The sequence below is a fragment of the Saccopteryx leptura genome, chromosome 6, assembly GCF_036850995.1.
Source record: "Saccopteryx leptura isolate mSacLep1 chromosome 6, mSacLep1_pri_phased_curated, whole genome shotgun sequence".
Taxonomy (NCBI): domain Eukaryota; kingdom Metazoa; phylum Chordata; class Mammalia; order Chiroptera; family Emballonuridae; genus Saccopteryx; species Saccopteryx leptura.
The window spans coordinates 188931096-188950014 of NC_089508.1; the positions used below are offsets into that span (position 1 = coordinate 188931096).

Here is an 18919-nt window from a genome sequence, read left to right on the forward strand (position 1 = left end):
GGGTTCTTCTGCTGCCAGTTCTGAGCTCCTGCGGGGCTGGCTCCGTTTCCTGTTCTGGGTTCCATGGGCACACCTGACTCTTCCCATCAGCGCACCCCCGCGCCTCTCTTCCTGCCTGAGCCAGCTGAGTGGGTATCTGCCCTGTGGAGGTCAGTAATCCCTAAGAGAGCAATCATGGTCCATGTTCTCTGCCCTGTGTCCTTTCTTGGACATGTCACACATGCAAAAGGCCTCTGAAAGCAAAATACGGGTAGCCATCTCTATGCAGACCCTCAGGGCATGAAGAGTCAGTCTAACAACTTGCAAACGGTTTACCCAACTTTCACTCTCTGAAGACCTGCTATATTGGATCTGCAAAAACACCCTCGGTCTGGGGAGGAGGGTGTGGATCTCGGCCGTCCCATACAGGACTGTGCCTCCCGCTCATGGCTGCAGGCATCACCACTATCCTCTGCCTTTCCGTTCCCGCAGGGCTCCCACCTTCCCTGCCCCGTGTCTGCTCCTGCCAAGTCCATTTGAGATGGTACCTGACCATCTTTAACATACAGGCTCCTTGTATATTTGTATTCAGTGCATGTGTGCTGCAGACCAGAAGAAACACATAATTTGTACATGATCCTGTTTGATGTTGTTACATAGTGACCACAAAACATCGCTACCTCCATTGCAATGTTAATACTTTCTTAACTGGTGCCTCAATTGCTTCACGTTACACAATGACTCTTGGCAGTTCTTAGGCTTTGGAGGTTGTTTTGGTGAAATCAGGACACTGGTTAGGAGCACATTCTTATCTCCCCTCCCCCTTGAAAATAATGGAACCCAGGCTCTGAAACATCTTCAGGAATAGATTAGGTCTGTACAACCAAGAATCCCTGTGGTTAGTATCACCCAACCTTCAGAGAGAACATGTGAGGCAAGGAGACGGGCTGGTGCTTGGATAAAGGCTGTCTTCTGACGGCCCAGCAGTGCCTACTTTACATATGATCCCAGCTGTTCTCTCCAGGTCTCAGTCCCCAGCCCCTGACTCCAGGGCAGAGCAGGGACTCGGGTAAGCTCATTGGTCATTTCATGCCTCAATCATCTTGACAGGCTTAGAGATGAGCCTATGAAACACAACCTCGTGTTTGCTGGAACTTCTGAGGAGTGACCTTTCAGTCTTTTCTGCTGACTGTGTGCCCAGAGTATTTTGCAACCATGTGGGAACTGAGGATAAAGCCAGCACTACTGGAAGTAGAAATGCAGAATGAGCAGAAGGAGCTGGGTGAAAAGACACGGTAGAAAACCCTGGATCAAGCCGTGCCTGAAGCCCACAAGGTTCCTTCTCCTCAGACATTTAAGCCCCATTTACTTAAGCCAGTCTGAGTGGGGGTTTCTGCCATCTGCAACTGAAGCATCCTAACTGGCACAATGAAGAAAGAAAGAAAGTCAGCCTGGGACAGGTCCCTCACTACATAGCCGGGAGGAACCATTGGTTCAGGAAGCCAGGCAGGTTCCCATCTCCTCCTGAGATGTCATTATGTCAGATTGAGCACTGTGACTTCTTATACAGACACACTTGCTTTGAGTTGCTAGCCTTTAGTGACATCAAGACAAAGCTACTTCTAGTTGTTTCATCCCTGGGAAGTGGGCTTATACTGAGCTGTCCACATTTTCTGGGTGCCCTACGAGACTGGTGGCACCCATGGTGGTTAGTTCATTCATTTTTAAAGTCATTCATTCATTCATTCATTCATTCACCACACACAACTGGACACATTTGTGTCCTTAAATAAAACACAGGTTCAAGGTCTGCACTCCAAAGCCACCCAGATGTCCACTCGGGAGCAGTCAACAGGTAGCCCTTCTTTCATTTGAAAAGTATTGACGATCAAAGAATAAAGCAATAAATAAAGCACATTACTTATGTCCCAAAAGTGATGGATATCTTTTTTTTTTTTTTTCATTTTTCTGAAGCTGGAAACAGGGAGAGACAGTCAGACAGACTCCTGCATGCGCCTGACCCGGATCCTACCCGGCACGCCCACCAGGGGCGACGCTCTGCCCACCAGGCGATGCACTGCCCATCCTGGGCGTCGCCATGTTGCGACCAGAGCCACTCTAGCGCCTGAGGCAGAGGCCACAGAGCCATCCCCAGCGCCCGGGCCATCTTTGCTCCAATGGAGCCTTGGCTGCGGGAGGGGAAGAGAGAGACAGAGAGGAAAGCGAGGTGGAGGGGTGGAGAAGCAAATGGGCGCTTCTCCTGTGTGCCCTGGCCGGGAATCGAACCCGGGTCCTCCGCAAGCTAGGTTTTTGTTTTTTTTTGAAACATGGAATGCTCCACAAATGAGCATGTCATCCTTGTGTGGGAGCCGTGCTCATCTTCCCTGTACTGTTCTCACGTCAGTACACGGGCTGCTCAATCGAGCACGCGACGTCATTTTTAGTTCCAGGAAATAAAAAAGAACGCTGCCTGTCCATTGTGGGTGAGGGTCTGAGCCAAAATGGAAAGTCAGTCCAATGAAAACTCCTTCCCTCCCCGCGCTCACAGGAGGCCACACGCCCTTACCTGGAGGTCAAAGAACTTGCTGTAGCGCCGGTAGATGGCCTCGGTGGAGCCGCTGGACCACGTGACCCGGATGATGTAGACCTGCGGAGAGGACAGAGGAGACGGGTGTGAGCACCGGCGGGGTCCTTTCCTTCTCCAGGACTCAGGGAGCAAGGCACAAGGTTCAGAGTCAGAAAGACCCGGGTTTGAATCTCAGCTCTGCAACTGGTCTCTACCGTGCAACCAAACAGCGCGGCGATTGGCCCATCATGAAAGCTGGAACGCCCACTAGTGGGCGGTAGGGACCAGGTTGACCAGCACTGCAAAAGTGGGCGGTTTTTATAAAAAGTTTGACGACCCCTGGAACCGTTCCTGTTTGCTCACTCGGACGCTCAGCTTCTTCCTCCATAAAATGGGTATAGTAACCTCCACCTCTACGAGCTGTGCAAAGGGCTGAATGAAATCAAGGATGGGAAAGCATGCGCACCCTGCTCCCCTCAGGGGGTGCTGTTATTTTCAGCAGTGTAAGGATTTCTCGTTCCCCACTCAATTTAGAGACCCACGGGCCCGGCTATCTCACCAGAGTCATTCTTGAAACGTGAGCTTCTGGCAGAAGTCCCAGGGACCTGTGGCTCTTAGCCTCCTTACGTCCTTCATAAGCTAAGCCATCACACTGTTTCCTCCAATTCATTAGGGTCTGGGTCAATCATTTTCTCCCTCTGGGTGTCAGTTTCTCCATCTGCGAATCCTTCCACCAGCATCTGCTTAGTGTGATATAGCGTGCGGATCTGATCAGACCGAGAAGGGCACGATCCAACCTTTCTCGCTCGTCAGGGCACACACAGAAAATAACGCAGTGCTGGTGACTTCGGGCAAACTGGGACAGCAGCAGGAGGAGGTCAGAGGCACCTAGCTGGGGACGCCGGTGGCCCCGGGCGCCACCTGGACACTCAACGGCTACGAGCAGCACACCCATAACCCATTCCCGGCTTTCCATAAATTATTTGTCGCCACAGGGCAGTTAGGACAATGACAAAATACAGGTGAGGCAAAAGTAGGCTTACAGTTGTGAGTGCGTGAAACAGAGTTGACGTTTTGCATCATTATTTATTAATTGTAGTATTATTTTCCATACAAACTTTTGTCTCACCCCATATATACGTAAAAGCTCTTTGGAAACAGAGAAATGCTGTTTAAACATGAGGGGCTCTGTGTTGTTAGAGGCCATGGGGGTTCACAGGCAGGGCCCCTGCCTTCCCGGAGCTGAGGGTTAGTGGGAGAGGCAGCACAAACATGAATGAAGATAAATAACATGTGGGCCGTGGACCTCTGTTATCTTTTGCCCAGTATGAATTAAGCCTTCTTCCCACTGGAGCACATTGATGTTCTTCTGGGAACCTCCCTCCCTACACAAACACAGTTCCTTAGATACAGAGGTGGGTACTATTCATTATCCATGGTAGATAGTTGAAGAGTGAGCACATGACCTGCATTGAGCCAATCAGAGCCAGCCCTGGGGCTTTTGTTTACAAACTCTAAAGAGGCCCAGAAAATAACATCAAAGGTCCCCGTGACTTGGGGGGATATTTCGGCTAAGTTTCGATGACTATCTGTCAAGAACAATGCCAGTGTGCCTGACCTGTGGTGGCGCAGTGGGATAAAGCATCAACCTGGAACACTGAGGTTGCTGGTTCGAAACCTTGGAAACCTTGGGCTTGCCTGGTCAAGGCACATATGGAAGTTGATGCTTCCTGCTCCTCCCCCTTCTCTCTCTCTCTTTCTCTCTCTCTCCCCCTCTCTAAAAATCAATAAATAAAATATTAAAAAAAAAAGAACAATGCCAGTGTGAATTAAAACACAAGAAAAAAAGAAAAATCATCACAGATTCATTTTTCTTTCTTTCTTTCTTTCTTTCTTTCTTTCTTTCTTTCTTTCTTTCTTTCTTTCTTTCTTTCTTTATGTGTATTTTATAGATTTTTAGAGAAAGAGGAAGGGAGAGAGAGGGGAGGGGGGGGACAGGAACATCAATCTGTTCCTGTCTGTGCCCTGACCGGGGATCAAGCCCACTGCCTCTGTGCTTCGGGACAATGCTCTAACCAAAGGAGCTATCCTGCCAGGACTGATTTTTTCTTAAAACCAACAAAAAGCATACATCCATAAGTGGAAAAAAAAATTCTTACACAATTCACTCTCGTTCTCTTGTTTACACTTTTTAAAAGTCCTGCATATATAGGACAAGGGCTCTGCAGCAGGCCTAACTGGTTCATTGGAATCGACCTCTGAACACAAGCCGATGTCCGCATTTTGAGGCACAGGACCTAATTTTTTAATGAGAACTGTCCCGGCACAGGGCTCTGGCTCTGCCCAGTGTTTGGGGGCTGGTGAAGGAGCCGCCTGCTGGGCTCCAATGCCAGCTCCGCTTCTGGGCAAGACTCACAAGGTACAGGCCTCTCTGGACGCAGTGTCCCTCTCTCTACACCGGGGACAGTGTTCTCCCCCGAGGACGCCCTGCAGTGACTAATGGACCCGGGGCCCTGGCCCAGTGCCTGCCGCCCTTGTGGGGCGCCGCGGCGTGCGTCATCCTGAGAGCAGCCATCTGAGGTTCCCGCTTATCCGGTGACCCCCGTTCTCCTTCTCATGGCAATAGCACCCCATTTCTGTGAAGGGTCACCCCTCTCCCTCCTTTTATCCTTGTGAGAGGGGGTGGGCACGTGTCCCAGGGCTGGCCAGCGGGAGCACTGCCGGCCCCTGGCCACCCCATGGCTCAGGGATGGGCCGATGAGACTCAGTTCTGGAACTCTGGATGGTGTGATCCAGAAAGAGACCCTCTTCCCACCTCCGCGGCTGCTGGGAGAGGGCCACGCTAGCAGTTCCTACGTGGGAAGCATCTGCACACAGCAGCAAGCAGAGCAAAGAGGGACAGAGCAGCTGAGTCCTGTGACATCAGCTGGACCCCGAACCCAGCATCCCGGACACGTCACGACACAAGCCAAAACCTTCCCTTTCTTGTTTAAGCCAGTCTGAGTTCATTATTGTTACCCGTAACCAGAGCAACCCTATCGCATCCATTCCTGGCTGTCAGGTAATAATATCTCAAACCAAGTCCATGCTCGGTGGCCTGGTGTCGAGGAATTCAACGCTGACTTCTTCACGGCAGCCTTGTGCGCACGGCCAAGTGGCGGAAACAGCCCAAGTGTCCACGGATGGATGAGTGAATAAGCAGGATGGGGTCTATCCATACAATGGAACATTACTCAGCCTTCTAAAGCAAGGGCACTGTGACACGTGCTAAGCCACCACCGAGCCTCGAGGACATTATGCTGAGTGAGTAAACCAGTCACAAAACGACAGATACTACCCGATTCCGTTTATACGAGATTGATACCCTGAGCAGTCAGATTCACAGAGACGGGAGGTAGAGCGGCAGCAGGTGCCAGGGGCTGGGGAGTTGTTTTTTTCACAGCTACGGAGTGTCAGTTTGGGAAGATGAGGCAGGTCTGAGGTCTGTGGGAATGGAGCCAGGCAGTGTCTCTCAGGTTGTCCCACCCTCTTGCCTGTCCCCTCTGGCCACTGTCCTGTTTCATCACAACCCCCATCTCCGGCCAGAGCCGTGAGTCTCGGGGACCTGCTGGGGACCGCCTCCCCCTGGGAACGAGGAAGAGCGGAGGCCACACTGGTGTCTGAGGGCCACCCCAGGAGGCTCTGAACAGGAATCAGCCACCACGGAAACCACTTCTTACACAACCTCAGCGGCAGGGCCCGTGTGACTTACAGAGTCCAGAATTCCCAGGTCTGGGGTTCCCACTAGGGCTGTGTCACCAGGGCCAGACGTCCTGGTTTTCTTCACTTCCTCCAAGCCCTCGAGGGGATGACCTGGCGGCAAGCGGTGGGTTTTGGGGTGGGGTGGAGCCACACCAGGGTGCCCGGAGTAGAGGTGGGCAGGTGGCTGGGCCTTGGTTTCTTCCGAATCCCAAGCCTGCGTGCCAGGCTAACACGTCTCACGTTTCCTTAGTTTCCTTAGTGACGGACAGAGACTTATCAGTGCAGTGACTTGCCTAGGGTCACAAGCCACGAGGAAGTGAAGAGGCCACCTCGACCCTTGCCTGCCTCGCTGGACCAGGGCATCAGGCCCCTGTCCCAGAAGCTGGGGGTTAAGATGGCCTGGGTTCTACTTCCATCTCAGCTAGCTGCCTGGGCTTGGGAATAAGGCTGAAATTAACCTCTTTGTAACACAGCTCCCTCCTCCGTGGAAAACGGGGAACGGAGCAGTATTAGCCTCAGAGTTGGGGTGACGATTAAATGGGAACATGCATGGAGAGGGCTCAGCACGGTGTCTGGCACAGGATACCGTATTCCCCCGTGTATACGACACACCCTTTTCCAAAGAATTTGGGGTCTAAAAACTGGGTGCGTCTTATATAGCGGTTATAATTTTTTTACTTGCATTTCTTGCTTTTTTGCGCTTGTTTTTGCACTCACTGCTGTAGATATTTTTTACTTGCATCTCCCGCTTTTTTGCGCTTGTTGTCTTTATTTCAAATTTCGGGCCCCCAAATTAAGATGTGTCTTATACATGAGAGCATCTTAAACAGGGGGAAATACGGTAAATGTTTTTTGTTTTTTGTTTTTTCCTGAAGCTGGAAACGGGGAGAGACAGTCAGACAGACTCCCGCATGCTCCTGATCGGGATCCACCTGGCACGCCCACCAGGGGGCGATGCTCTGCCCCTCCGGGGCATCGCTCTGTTGCGACCAGAGCCACTCTAGCGCCTGGGGCAGAGGCCAAGGAGCCATCCCCAGTACCTGGGCCATCTTTGCTTCAATGGAGCCTTGGCTGCGGGAGGGGAAGAGAGAGACAGAGAGGAAGGGGGGGGGGTGGAGAAGCAAATGGGCGCCTCTCCTATGTGCCCTGGCCAGGAATCGAACCCGGGTCCCCCGCACGCCAGGCCGACGCTCTACCGCTGAGCCAACCGGCCAGGGCCATGGTAAATGTTCTATAGAGACACTATCATTACATCATCACTGTGAGCTAAACAGCGGGACAGAAAGCTGAGGGGACCTTCTCTGTTCATGGCCTCTGCAGATGAGCCTCCCATTTCCCCACCACCTCCATCTCCCCAGGGCGCTGCCTCTTCCATTGTCCTCTCTGGTCCCGTGGTGGGTGCAGAGGGACTGCCCTCCACAGCGCTAGGTATGCAGGCTCAGTTCCTCTGAACCTGGGGCACAGTTCTCTAGCTGCCGGATAAGTCAGGGCCCTGCCCCCTACCATGAATATTTATGGAGAGGCCCGCTCACCTCCCAGCCCCAGGGCTGCTCCATGTCTGGTCCAAATGCCAGGTCACCACAACCCTGAGCCTGCTTGGTGTCAAGACATCACCCGCCCTGCTCTTTCTGCCTAGGGTTGAGGCCTGTCCCCAGGAGTGACAGGTCGGTCCAACCTGGCCGGGAGCTGCCACAGAGGACAGAGAACCGCATTTGCTCACGGACGGTGTTAGGTGTCCTGTGGCCTGGGCCAGTGACCCCTGTCCCCAGTCCTCCAAAAGCAACTTTCTTCAACTTACACTGCTTTCAGAAGACAGAAAAGAAAAAAAAAAAAAAAGGCCTCCAGAAGATGCTGAGAGTCCGTTGGTGGGCCCCTCACCCTGCCTGGTCCACGGCCACAGCGGACAGGCTGGGGGCGGCTGCCTGACCCCCGCCAGGCCAATCAGGTTCTGGCTCAGGAATCTGGAATCAGACCCGAGCATGCTGGCTCCATCCAGGCGGATGGCTGCAGCTGGAGCCACCTGCACACTGTCACAGACGCGTGGTCTGTGGAGAGGAAGGGAGAGGCCTGCCCGGCTCCTGGGAACCCCTTCCAGTTCCGGCTTCCAAGGCCCGCCCGCCGACCCACCCACCCACCCACCCACCCACCCACGGCCTCTATGACACCCAACAGGGGCTCGGGCCCTCCTTCCCGGTAATTCCCCTTTCGGCGTGAAGAGGGTTTCTGTGTAACTACCAGAATTTTCTGACATATAGGGGAAAGTACAAGCACTAGGGCAGGTAAAAAGGACAGGCTGATACAATGTAATCTCAATCTCAAAAAAAAAAAAAAAAAGACACACATTGTATGTAAGTGTAAGTGTGTGTATAGTTATGTTCTATACAGTCACAGAGAACACTGGCTTAGCGAATGAATACTGGACCACTGCTCCTGCGAGCTTCTGGTCACATTACTGTCAACCGATTAATACAGTCTTGTGTGTTCCTGTCTCAAGACACCTTACTTAATGTTTGTTAATTCATTAACGTTACAAGCCTGGCCAGCGGCGCTCTAACTCACGCCTGAATGGAGCTCGTCTAACTAACACATGGGTGTCCTCCGCGAGGCACAGCCCAGCCCTTCTGAGCTTCTGGACGGACAGCCCTTCAGTGCTACGTCTGGGGGCAATTTTAAACAGTGACACGACCAACAAAAAGCGCAAAAATGGAAAGGAAAATGAGGCACTAAAGAGAGCATGAAAAGACACTTGTTCAGAGCATAAGAGCTATAACAGGAAGGTAAAGTGTCACCTTGCTCGGTCTCAGCTTGGGCACACCTGCACATTGAATGACACACCCGTTTTGCTTTTAGGCATATGCCACGTCTGCGAGTGACTTCTCAAAGAGCTATGAGTAGGGATATTGGATTAAAAATAGATTTTAGCAAACAGGCCAGTTCCCAAATACAGAATGTGTATGTAATACAGACTGACCAGACTGTATACTGTATATATAAACCACTGAAATATTTAAAAAATTTTGTTCTTGAGGCTTTCTGGTATTTTCCAGATTTTCTACAATGTATTTTCTCTTTTCTTTTTTTTTAAAAAAATGTTCATTTTGCCTGACCAGGCGGTGGCGCAGTGGATAGAGCATTGGACTGGGATGCAGAGGACCCAGGTTCGAGACCCCGAGGTCGCCAGCTTGAGCGCGGGCTCATCTGGTTTGAGCAAAAAGCCCACCAGCTTGAACCCAAGGTTACTGGCTCGAGCAAGGGGTTACTCAGTCTGCTGAAGGCCCGCGGTCAAGGCACATATGAGAAAGCAATCAATGAACAACTAAGGTGTTGCAACGCGCAATGAAAAACTAATGATTGATGCTTCTGATCTCTCTCCGTTCCTGTCTGTCTGTCCCTGTCTATCCCTCTCTCTCTGAAAAAAATAAATTAATTTAAAAAAATGTTCATTTTATCGATTTTAGAGAGAGGAAAGAGAGAGGGGGACAGGAACATTGATCTGTTCCTGTACGTGCCCTGACTGGGGATCGAACCGGCAACCTCTGCGCTTCAGGATGATGCAACTGAGCTATCTTGGTAGGGCTGTATGTTCTTTTATAATCAGGGAAAAAAAAAGATGCCACTTTCCTAGGAGGGCAGGGAGAAATATGCCTGTGGCCTTGAACCCTAGGCCATCTTCTTTCCCTACGCCGCTCATTTGTGGGGTCATCCCTCTGTAATGTCCTTCCAGGTCATGGACCACCTACTAGGTGTCGTTACAGCCGATGGCGTGGGTGGGAGTGTGGGGCTGGGAGGAAGGGGCCCTGACCTCGTTCTCAGTTCGGGTAAATCTTCTGTCTCTTTGAAGCTTCTGGGTTTTCCGGAAAACGGGGATTCTCGTCCTTTCTACCTCACGCGTGGCTGGAAAGACTGCATGAGATTTATTTTGAAAGCTCTAGAGACGGAATCTATCTTGGTCAGACTCTCTGCACATGGCCAGACTGCAGGAGAATGTTCAATGAACGCGTCCTAACCCCTTCATTCTCAGCTCCCTTGGCAAAACCAACTGAGCCCAGTGGTGTGGGGGCTACCGGTGCCCAGAGGGCCCCCTTTAAGCACAAGAATTGAGGTCCCATTCCCAAGTGGCAACAGCCAAGGGGTCAGTTCATCCATGAATAGAGATTTAAACTAGAACAAAGCTTAGAGGCCCTTGAAAAACACCAGGAGTCAGGCCTGGGCAAAAGCTACATGGCGGGCCAGAAACGGGCCAGGGGCTCAGGCACCCCCAACAGCCCCGATTAAGGGGTATGTCCTGTGCTGGAGGCCCACTGGCCCAGACCTCTGCCCATGGCCGCGGCTCCGGGCTGGGCCCCAGAACTCCATGGATACACCGTCCCCAGGGCAGGGGTATAGGACACAGTGGCTGCCCCGCCCCTGAAGCGCTGTGATCTCAGATGCCTTCATTGTATGAACTTGAAAACATGAGAAGGTGTTTTGGCCTGTGAATAAAATCTCGGAGGCTCAGGGGAATCCTCTCCAACGTGACTTCGCTTTGCAAATCTATTTGGTGGGGTTTCCAGGGTGGGCGGAGGAGCTGCTGAAACTCCCGGGGGGTGGTGATTCGCAGGGCTGGGCTGCTGCGTTGGTCACACAACAACGTGATGCCATTTTGGTCTGAGTTGCAGGGGCCAGAGGTTTGATTTTGGGGGGAGGGATGGGAACTGGGAATGTGGAAGGGTCTGGTCCCAGGGCTTCTCAAGATGATGGTCTCCCTTTAATCACCGTGTCTCCAAGAATGCAGAAGCTGAGGAGACGGGAGCTGGTTTCAGGTGACACAGGGAGTCAGCACTAAAATGCAGGGAGTCCCACCGTGAGACTACCTTCTGCCATTCCCTTCACATCCTCAGAAAGGTGGCAAGCACGGCCTCTCAACACTCTCTCTGCCACTTGCTGGTCTCTTTTCTTAACCCTTTGAGTAGTGAGTACTTTTCATGCTTGCTGACCTCCGGGAGTGAGTCTTTTTTTTCCCCCAAAATAAAATTAGTTTCAGTTCTAGTTTTATTAACTTAAAATCATGTTTGTTTGATCATCAATTTATAGAAACAAGAAGAACATACATTTGCCTTTTTTGTATTTTTCTGAGGTTGGAAACGGGGAGACAGTCAGACAGACTCCCGCATGCGCCCGACCGGGATCCACCCAGCACGCCCACCAGGGGGCGACGCTCTGCCCATCTGGGGCGTCGCTCTGCCGCAATCAGAGCCATTCTAGCGCCTGAGGAAGAGGCCACAGAGCCATCCTCAGCGCCCGGGCCAACTTTGCTCCAATGGAGCCTTGGCTGTGGGAGGGGAAGAGAGAGACAGAGAGGAAGGAGGGGGTGGGGGGTGGAGAAGCAGATGGGCGCTTCTCCTGTGTGCCCTGGCCGGGAATCGAACCCGGGACTTCCTCATGCCAGGCCGACGCTCTACCACTGAGCCAACCAGCCAGGGCTACATTTGCCTTTTTTAAATGTTGCCTTACACATTTTTAAAACAAATCGATCGTACTCTGGATGGTCAGGAGGCATTAGCTGGGAAGAGCTTTAACACATTTTCTTTCTCCTTTGTATTTAGTTCCCTTCTGTCTCTGGCAAGTGCTATTGCTGGTAGACAGCTAACATTTCCCTTGAAAAATAACTTAAGTAAAGAGAGTGAATCCATTTGAAGAAAAGTCCTGAATTGAGATTACACAGTACAGGAGGTTTGCAGATAGGTCGCACATCGTAAAGGCGCTGAGAGCAGGCTCGGGAATGAGGACAGCACTGCTTTAGCGGGATTCCCTGCTGTTCGCGCTCCAGCTGGAGTTCTGCTGTTTACAGGCTAATGAGACCACAGCATGTCCCAAGTGGTAAGCCCGCTCCTGGCTCTACAGTGCTGGGGGTGGGGTGGTGGCCTGGAATGACCTGGGAGAGAGAAGAAAACATCTAGAGAGGATACCAGTGTGGCAGACGGGGCTGGAGCCGTGAGAAAGAGAGTGCATCAGTCAGACGAGCTCTGTGATCCATTAGCAATGTCTGCCACGGGCACCAGAATGGCAGGGTGTATGCTGAACACCTGGCATCCCGGACCTAGATCAACCCCTCCGTTTTACAAGCAGGGAAACAGAGGGGTCGAGAGGTGCAGTGACTTGCTCAGAGCTGCACTCTCTGCTGTGGACTCTTTCCACTTCCACAACAGTGTCCAAATTTCCTGGCAAGATCCTCCTGCCCCTCTGGGCCTACTGAACAATGACCTGCCCAGATGACTTTAAATGTGGAGAGTTCCTAGGAGCGATGAGGCCGGCAGTCAAACTGGCCTGCAAGAGCCCCAGGACCCTGGTGAGGAGGGAGGGTGCCTAGGCTCTCGTCCCTGGTGTCCCCTGTGCAGCAACGCTTTCAGCTCTTCTGTATGCGGAAAAGGATGTCACCCAGCAGCCACAGGTCCCGTCACCAGGCCTCGTGGGTCCCTACTGCCATAGGCAGCCATCAGCGGAGTCTTTGGACAGGGCCTGGGTTCCTCCGCTGCCCACAGTCCTCCTTGGCTGGCACAAGCCAACAGCAGGAGGTCCTTTAAAATATGTGAGAACCCTGTTCTACACCATTGCTTATTTTACAGTGGGAATTAGGAGGTCAGGGAGGCTGCGCAGCAAGCAGGGAGGAGGGCTGGAACCAGACCTGAGAAACAGCGGAGCCCTTTCGAGGTGGAGGGAGGAAAACTGTCGGGCAGCAGCTTCCGCTCAGGGGCCACACGGTCCCTGCAGCCAGGCCTGCGCCCAGGACAACGAGAGCTGTCTCACTCCGCAGCCAAAGCGACGTGTAAATACCGAAGCACACGCAGCCCTGAAGTCAGCAGCCGCGTTAGCTCCAAGATCCAGATGCACCCACTTCCTGCAGAGAAGGCTCCCAGGAATATGTCCGAGGGTGCCCAGGAGTCTAGAGACCTCAGTTTAAAAATAGGGATGTGAAAAGATGGGTGCGATCCTGTCTGGGCCCGACAGGGTTCCTACGGCGGTTGGGTTTCCGGGCCGCTGGATTCTGGGAGCAGCCTGGGAAAGGCTGGCTGGGCTCCAGGGCACCTCTCTGGCGATATGCTGCTCCCCACTGGAGGCGGAGGGGGAGGCGGGGAGCCCGACTGAGGGGGCGGGAGCCCGACTGAGGGGGCGGGAGGCGGGGAGGAAGAGAAGAGCAGGGAGGTGGGAGGGGAGAGCAGTGAAGGAAGGAGGGAGGGAGGGAGGATGGGAGGGACGGAGCTGAGAGCGCTGGTGGTTGGACCGCTCCGCAGACTTCACTGATGGGGAACATGGTTCTGCGGCTCCCCGTGGAGCCCACGAGCTCCCTCTGGTTCCGATTGCCCCAGCTGTTGGCCCAACATCTGGCCTATGTAGGTCAGCCCTCCCAACCTCCTTTTGGAATCACAACACCCTGCTTCGTTTGAGTCCCCAACACCACAGAGTGGCACCGCCGCGGGGAGTGCCGAATGGAGAGCATGTGGTTATCTCTCGGTTATTCCCGGAGAGATGCTGCCAAGTAGCCCTCGGTGCCTCCGAGACCCAGGAGGGGATCGCTGGATGTCAGAGTGGGGCTGCCCCGAGCTGACTGAGGGCCCAAGACAGAACCGGCACCCACGCTGGGGGGCGTGCCGCGACGCCGGCCCTGGGCAGGGTGCTTTAGGAAGACAGTGGGCAATCCTCAGGAAAGGCCTGCCAGCAGGGTGGGGACCCCTCCGGGTAGGGAGGAGGAACCCCAAGCACAGGGGTGACGCCAGGCCTGACGTCGTGGTGTGGCTGGGAAGTGGGCGACACCAGATTCCATCCCAACTCCTTCTCCTCTGGGCGCCTTGGGTCCACGCCAGAGCTTTCCTGTCCCCGCGTCCGCCTCCGGAGTTGCCAAGTTCAGGCGCCACAGCAAGTGACACACTGGCGCGGTGGCCAGCTGCCCGTTTTTCTTTTTCTTTTCTTTCAATCTTTTCAATTAAGTGAATGCCTGGAATGGGGCCCAAACACAAGTGGTTGTGGTGTGAGCAGCGGATGAGATGCTCCGGCTTAGGGCGAGGTTCCCTCGGGTCCTCGTCCCTGGGGCACGCGGTGACTGTGCAGGGGGTGGCGGAGCTGAGGGTCTCAGACAGACCTGCGTGCAGGAAGGGTGCCAGGCTGGGAGGTGCGGGGGGGGGGGAGCTCTCTCTAAGGTGAAAATCTGTGTCTCAGTGCTCCCCTGAAACATTCCAGTTCATTCATTCATTCAGCAAATACAGACCGAGTGTGTACAATGAGCCAGGTTCCCTTCTGAGGGCTGAGGATATGGCTGTGAAGGAGGAAGACAGAAGCCCTCCCCCCGCCGCCGCCCCCCCCACCTGGAGCTTGCAGCCTCGTCAGGAAGACACAAAGGCACGTTCTGGGGTTCAGGGGGCCTCTTCCTCCTCCAGCCTGGCCAGGCTCTCCCCTGTCACCCAGGCCAGGTACGGACCACTGCCTCGGGCGGGCACGCCTCTCCCTTCTCCAGCTCACTGATTCCTCATTTCTCAGAGGTCAGTGTCTGTTCCTTCCCACACGTTCCTCCCAGCACGTATTCTTCTGCTGTGCTCTTCTCCTTGGGTGACTGCCACGCCCACTCCGCGGGGAGCCTTCAAGGGGCAGGAACGAGGTCTGTCCAGATTGCCACTGTCCTCCCAGTGCCCGGTGACACTGGGCTCTCAGGAAATGTCTGGTGAAAACCAAACAGGCAGATGGGCACAAAGCCAAGACGGGGCCACACAGTCAGAAGTCAAGGTGACCTCACTCAAGTCTCCCTCCGTGTCAGGAGAGGAACAAATGCTCTTGACATGGCTGAATGAACCGCTCAGAGGCCAAGGGTACCAGAGACAGAACCTGCTTTGTGACCGAGGAGAATGCGGGCAGGGGGCCCAACCCTGGAAGCGTTCAAGTCCGCGGTGCATCCCAGGGTTTCTCGGAACAGGCGGAGAAAGAACAGCACGGGAGCGACTCCAGCTGCCAGTGGAGGCCCCAGCCCAGCCCGAGGGAACCCTTTGGGGGTGATGCACTTGTTCTGCACCCCATCTGCACAGGTGGTTACAAGAGCCTATCCATGGAAAACAACTCACAGCACGCTAAACCAAAGGAGGCAATTTTCCTGCATGCATGGACATTAAAAATAAAAAAATAAAAAAACACAAAAAAATTACTCACTCTTTAATGTCATTTGGGAAAAAAAAAAAAAAAAAAAGACAGGCAATGCGCTCGAGTAGCTGGGCGTCTGGGCTCCACAGCTTGAAGCTGCTGTGTGACCCTGCAGGTCACTTCACGGCCCCGAGCCTCCGTCTTCTCATCTGTACAATGGGGCGAACGACAGTACCTACTCTCTAGCGTTGGTCAAGGATTCAGCGAGCCAGTGCACAACAGGTGACTGGCATACTGTCTCACTGCAGGCAGCTGGCAGTGCCACCCCTGGGAGCCCCGTCACAGAGGAGAGTCACAGAGTCTGTCTCCCCTGGGCCCACTCCAATCTTTCGAGGTAAGCTGTGTTAACAGGCAAAGTCAGGGAATGTCACGCTGTGAAACCCCATCAACTGCCCCCTGCCTGTGTGCCCACACGTACGGGGCTGCCCACCCTGGGAGCCTGTCTTCCCGTTGCTGCTACAGTCTGATCCAGAGGGAAGGGGGCAGGAGCCACTTCCAGGGCGGGCTGGCCGAGCACCCCCCGTTCTTCCAGACGCGGAACCGGTGGAAAACACGCGCCGGTCTGGATGTGTAGCTCCAGCTGGGACCTCTGCCTGCCAACTCACGTCCTCACACACATCTGGCCCAAAGCAGCACAGGGAACTTTCCAATGGCAAGCAGAGGTGCTGGCAGCTGGAGCCGGGGCTCGGTGGACACCAACCTGCAGGCTGGCTTTCTAGGAAAGCCTCCAGGACAGGCACTTAGGACTTGTGGAGATCCCCAAGGCTGCCAGGCCTCGGAGGAGCCCGGGGCAATGCAGGAAGCAGAGCAGAGAGCTTTCCGGACGTGCTAACAGGGCTGCCTACAGAGAGCTGGGCAGCCAGCAAGAGCGCCCACTGGGTGCAAGGCGCACAGGCGGGAAGGCTAAAGCTGCCCAAGTAGTAAGAAAGAATCCACAGGGGCCATATCGATGGAGCTGCTCCGGAACTATGCTAAGGATTTCACTTACGTTATATCACAGGATCTGGAGACTCAGAGAGAGTAGCTGGCTCACCTAAGGCCACACAGCCAGCACATAACAGCCAAAATCTAACCGAGGCTGTGACACAGTGGGAAAAGCCCAGGACATGTGGTCATGTGGGTCTCGGTTTTCACCTACAGGGCCCAGCACAGTGCCTGGTGCATAGTAGGTACCGAAGAGAGAAGACATTAGAATTCTCTCACAGGCCACAGGCCCCCCCCTCCCCCCAAGGAGCATGTCATAGCTGCTGCGGGAGCACAGAAGAGATGAGGCCTCGTTCTGCGGGCGGAGCCGGGAGAGGCTTCCCAGGAAAGCAAGGCTGCTCCGGAGCTCAAGGGGCGAGCAGGATTCTCCAGCTGAGGGCCAGCCCTGCACGAGCACCGACACTCGCTAAATCCCGGCGCTCTGCTCGCCGGGAACCCTGTGCAGTGCACCTTCTCATCCACCCCTCTGCGCTGCGGAGAAGGCTGATGTTCAGAGGGGTCAAGCCACTGACCCCAAGCCACACAGCTAGGTAAGGAAGATGCCAGAATTTGAACCCAGGTTTGTTTGACTCCAGAATGCCCATTCCTAACTAAGAAAACAAACAAGTTGTGTGGACCACAAGTAGTTGTGTTCACTGCCCCTGGATCACGAGCACGGCAGAGCTGAGTTCAAATCCTGCCTCCACCAGGTACCTGGCCAGGTGACTTTGGACAATCACACTGTGTTTTGAAAAGTAAACGAGGCCACACATGTGAAGGCGAGCACAGCACTGGCGAGTGGTAGGTGCTTTGTAACGGGCAGGTTTAAAGGAGCTTAGAAGCTAGTGTGTGGTCCCAACCACACTCCCTGTCCCCGCACAGTGGCTCTCAGACCTGGCTGTTCAATATCCTGGGATATACTGGCGGTGCTTGTTATAAACTCCAGGGTTTGACCCCAGCCACCCCTCACACTGCTTGGATTCAAACCTTGGCCCTGCAATTTCCTAGCTGCACAGGTCTGGGCAAGTCCTACCTCAGCCTGTTTCCTCATCATGAAAGGGGGGTGACAGCGGTGCCTACCTCATGGGGTGATGGTAGGATTAGGTGGCTTAATGCACGCAAAGCCCTAAAAGCACAGCACCCGACACACAGCAGGTGGCACTCAGGGAAGGGTGGCTGTCACAGCTCCCCGCACCTGGACTCGAGGGAGACACAGACAATAAAGTGAGGCCTCCCGGCAAGAAGTCAGAAGACCCCAAAAGCCTGGCACCGTTTAAGACAGGGAGGTCCGATGGGCTTGGGTGGGACCTCCAAGTTGGAAGGGGGCTGTGGAGAGGAGGTTTGGGCCAGGGTGGCCGGGTGGGGGGAGGGGAGAGGACAGAGCAAGCCGTCCCAGCAGCTGGCTCTCATCCGGGGGCCTCCGAACCCTCCTGCTCCCTCCTCCCCAGCCCTCCTCCGGCCACATGCCTCTGCGCAGGCCCAGGCCACCGCATTTTAAATGCTGGAGGCCCCTCCCGCTCCTCTGCTCAGACCCACAGGGATATTCCGAAAACACGACCCGGAGCTGATTCCCCCACTCCTTACAGTCTCCTAGTGGCTCCCTTTTAACAAAGTGAAGAACAGCAAAACCACATGGACGCACATTAAATGAGGACTTCCCCAGGACCTGGCCAGGCCCATTCCACTGATCCGTACACCCTCATGGAACAGGTACTATCGTCACCCCCATGTTACAGATGGGGAAGCTGAGTCGGAGAAGCCCGTGGCCTGGTTTAGTTCAGGCTGATGCAGCAGCTCCCTGCCTGGCCTCCTGCCTCTAGAGGTCATTCTGGTTCTGCCTCGGTGGGGCTGTGGGCTCGGGCTGGACTGGGGGGCTCTGTGCCTGGATCCAGGGCTTGGATGCTTAGACCTGGATTCAACAAGTCAACAGGACGGCTTGAGAAGAATACCCCCCAAATTTGGAAGGAGAATTGACACAAGTCCTTTCTGCCACTTTCCAGTCCCCCAACCAAAGCCACAGACACTGCAGCGGCTGAGACTGTCTAAACCAGGCCCAGAAATGTGGGTCCCACAGACAGTGTCTCTGGGAACCTCAGTCCACAGTCTCCAGGCCCAAGGGGCCCAAGGCAATGCTGGGAGCTCTCTCTGACACAAGGCGTGGCCACGCCCCGTGGAACAGGCAGTCCACTTTCAAGAGAGCAACAAGGCAAACAACACAGACTCTGAGTTGGAGAGCTGAGTTCTAATCCTGGCTACTTTGCTTCCTCGAGCAAGGTACTTAGGAGCCTCGGTTTCCCAGCTGTAAAATGGGGATGCTAATAATAGTATTACCTGTCCTCAGGGTTGTTGTAAAGTATAAATGGAATAATATCCATAAGATGCCTAGTATAGTGGTGGCCCTTCACCCCCTTCCATGAAGCAGAGTGGTTCCTTAGACCCAAATCAAACCCAGATCATCAGGAAGAACCAAGTGAAACTGCCATTTGAGTAAGTAAAAAATCGATGATT

The 18919-nt window shown here is 54.0% G+C and overlaps 1 protein-coding gene and 1 non-coding gene across 2 annotated transcripts in view; both read right to left on the reverse strand.

Moving 5' to 3' along the window:
* Positions 1-18919, reverse strand: part of SH3PXD2B (SH3 and PX domains 2B) — a 93083-nt gene that overhangs the window by 60351 nt on the left and 13813 nt on the right. The window contains exon 2 of the mRNA XM_066388457.1: positions 2546-2626. Coding sequence (XP_066244554.1) covers positions 2546-2626 — 81 coding nt within the window. The remainder of the gene's footprint in view (positions 1-2545; positions 2627-18919) is intronic.
* Positions 2301-2407, reverse strand: LOC136377852 (U6 spliceosomal RNA). The gene has a single exon (XR_010746472.1). It is a non-coding gene; the product is annotated as a U6 spliceosomal RNA (small nuclear RNA).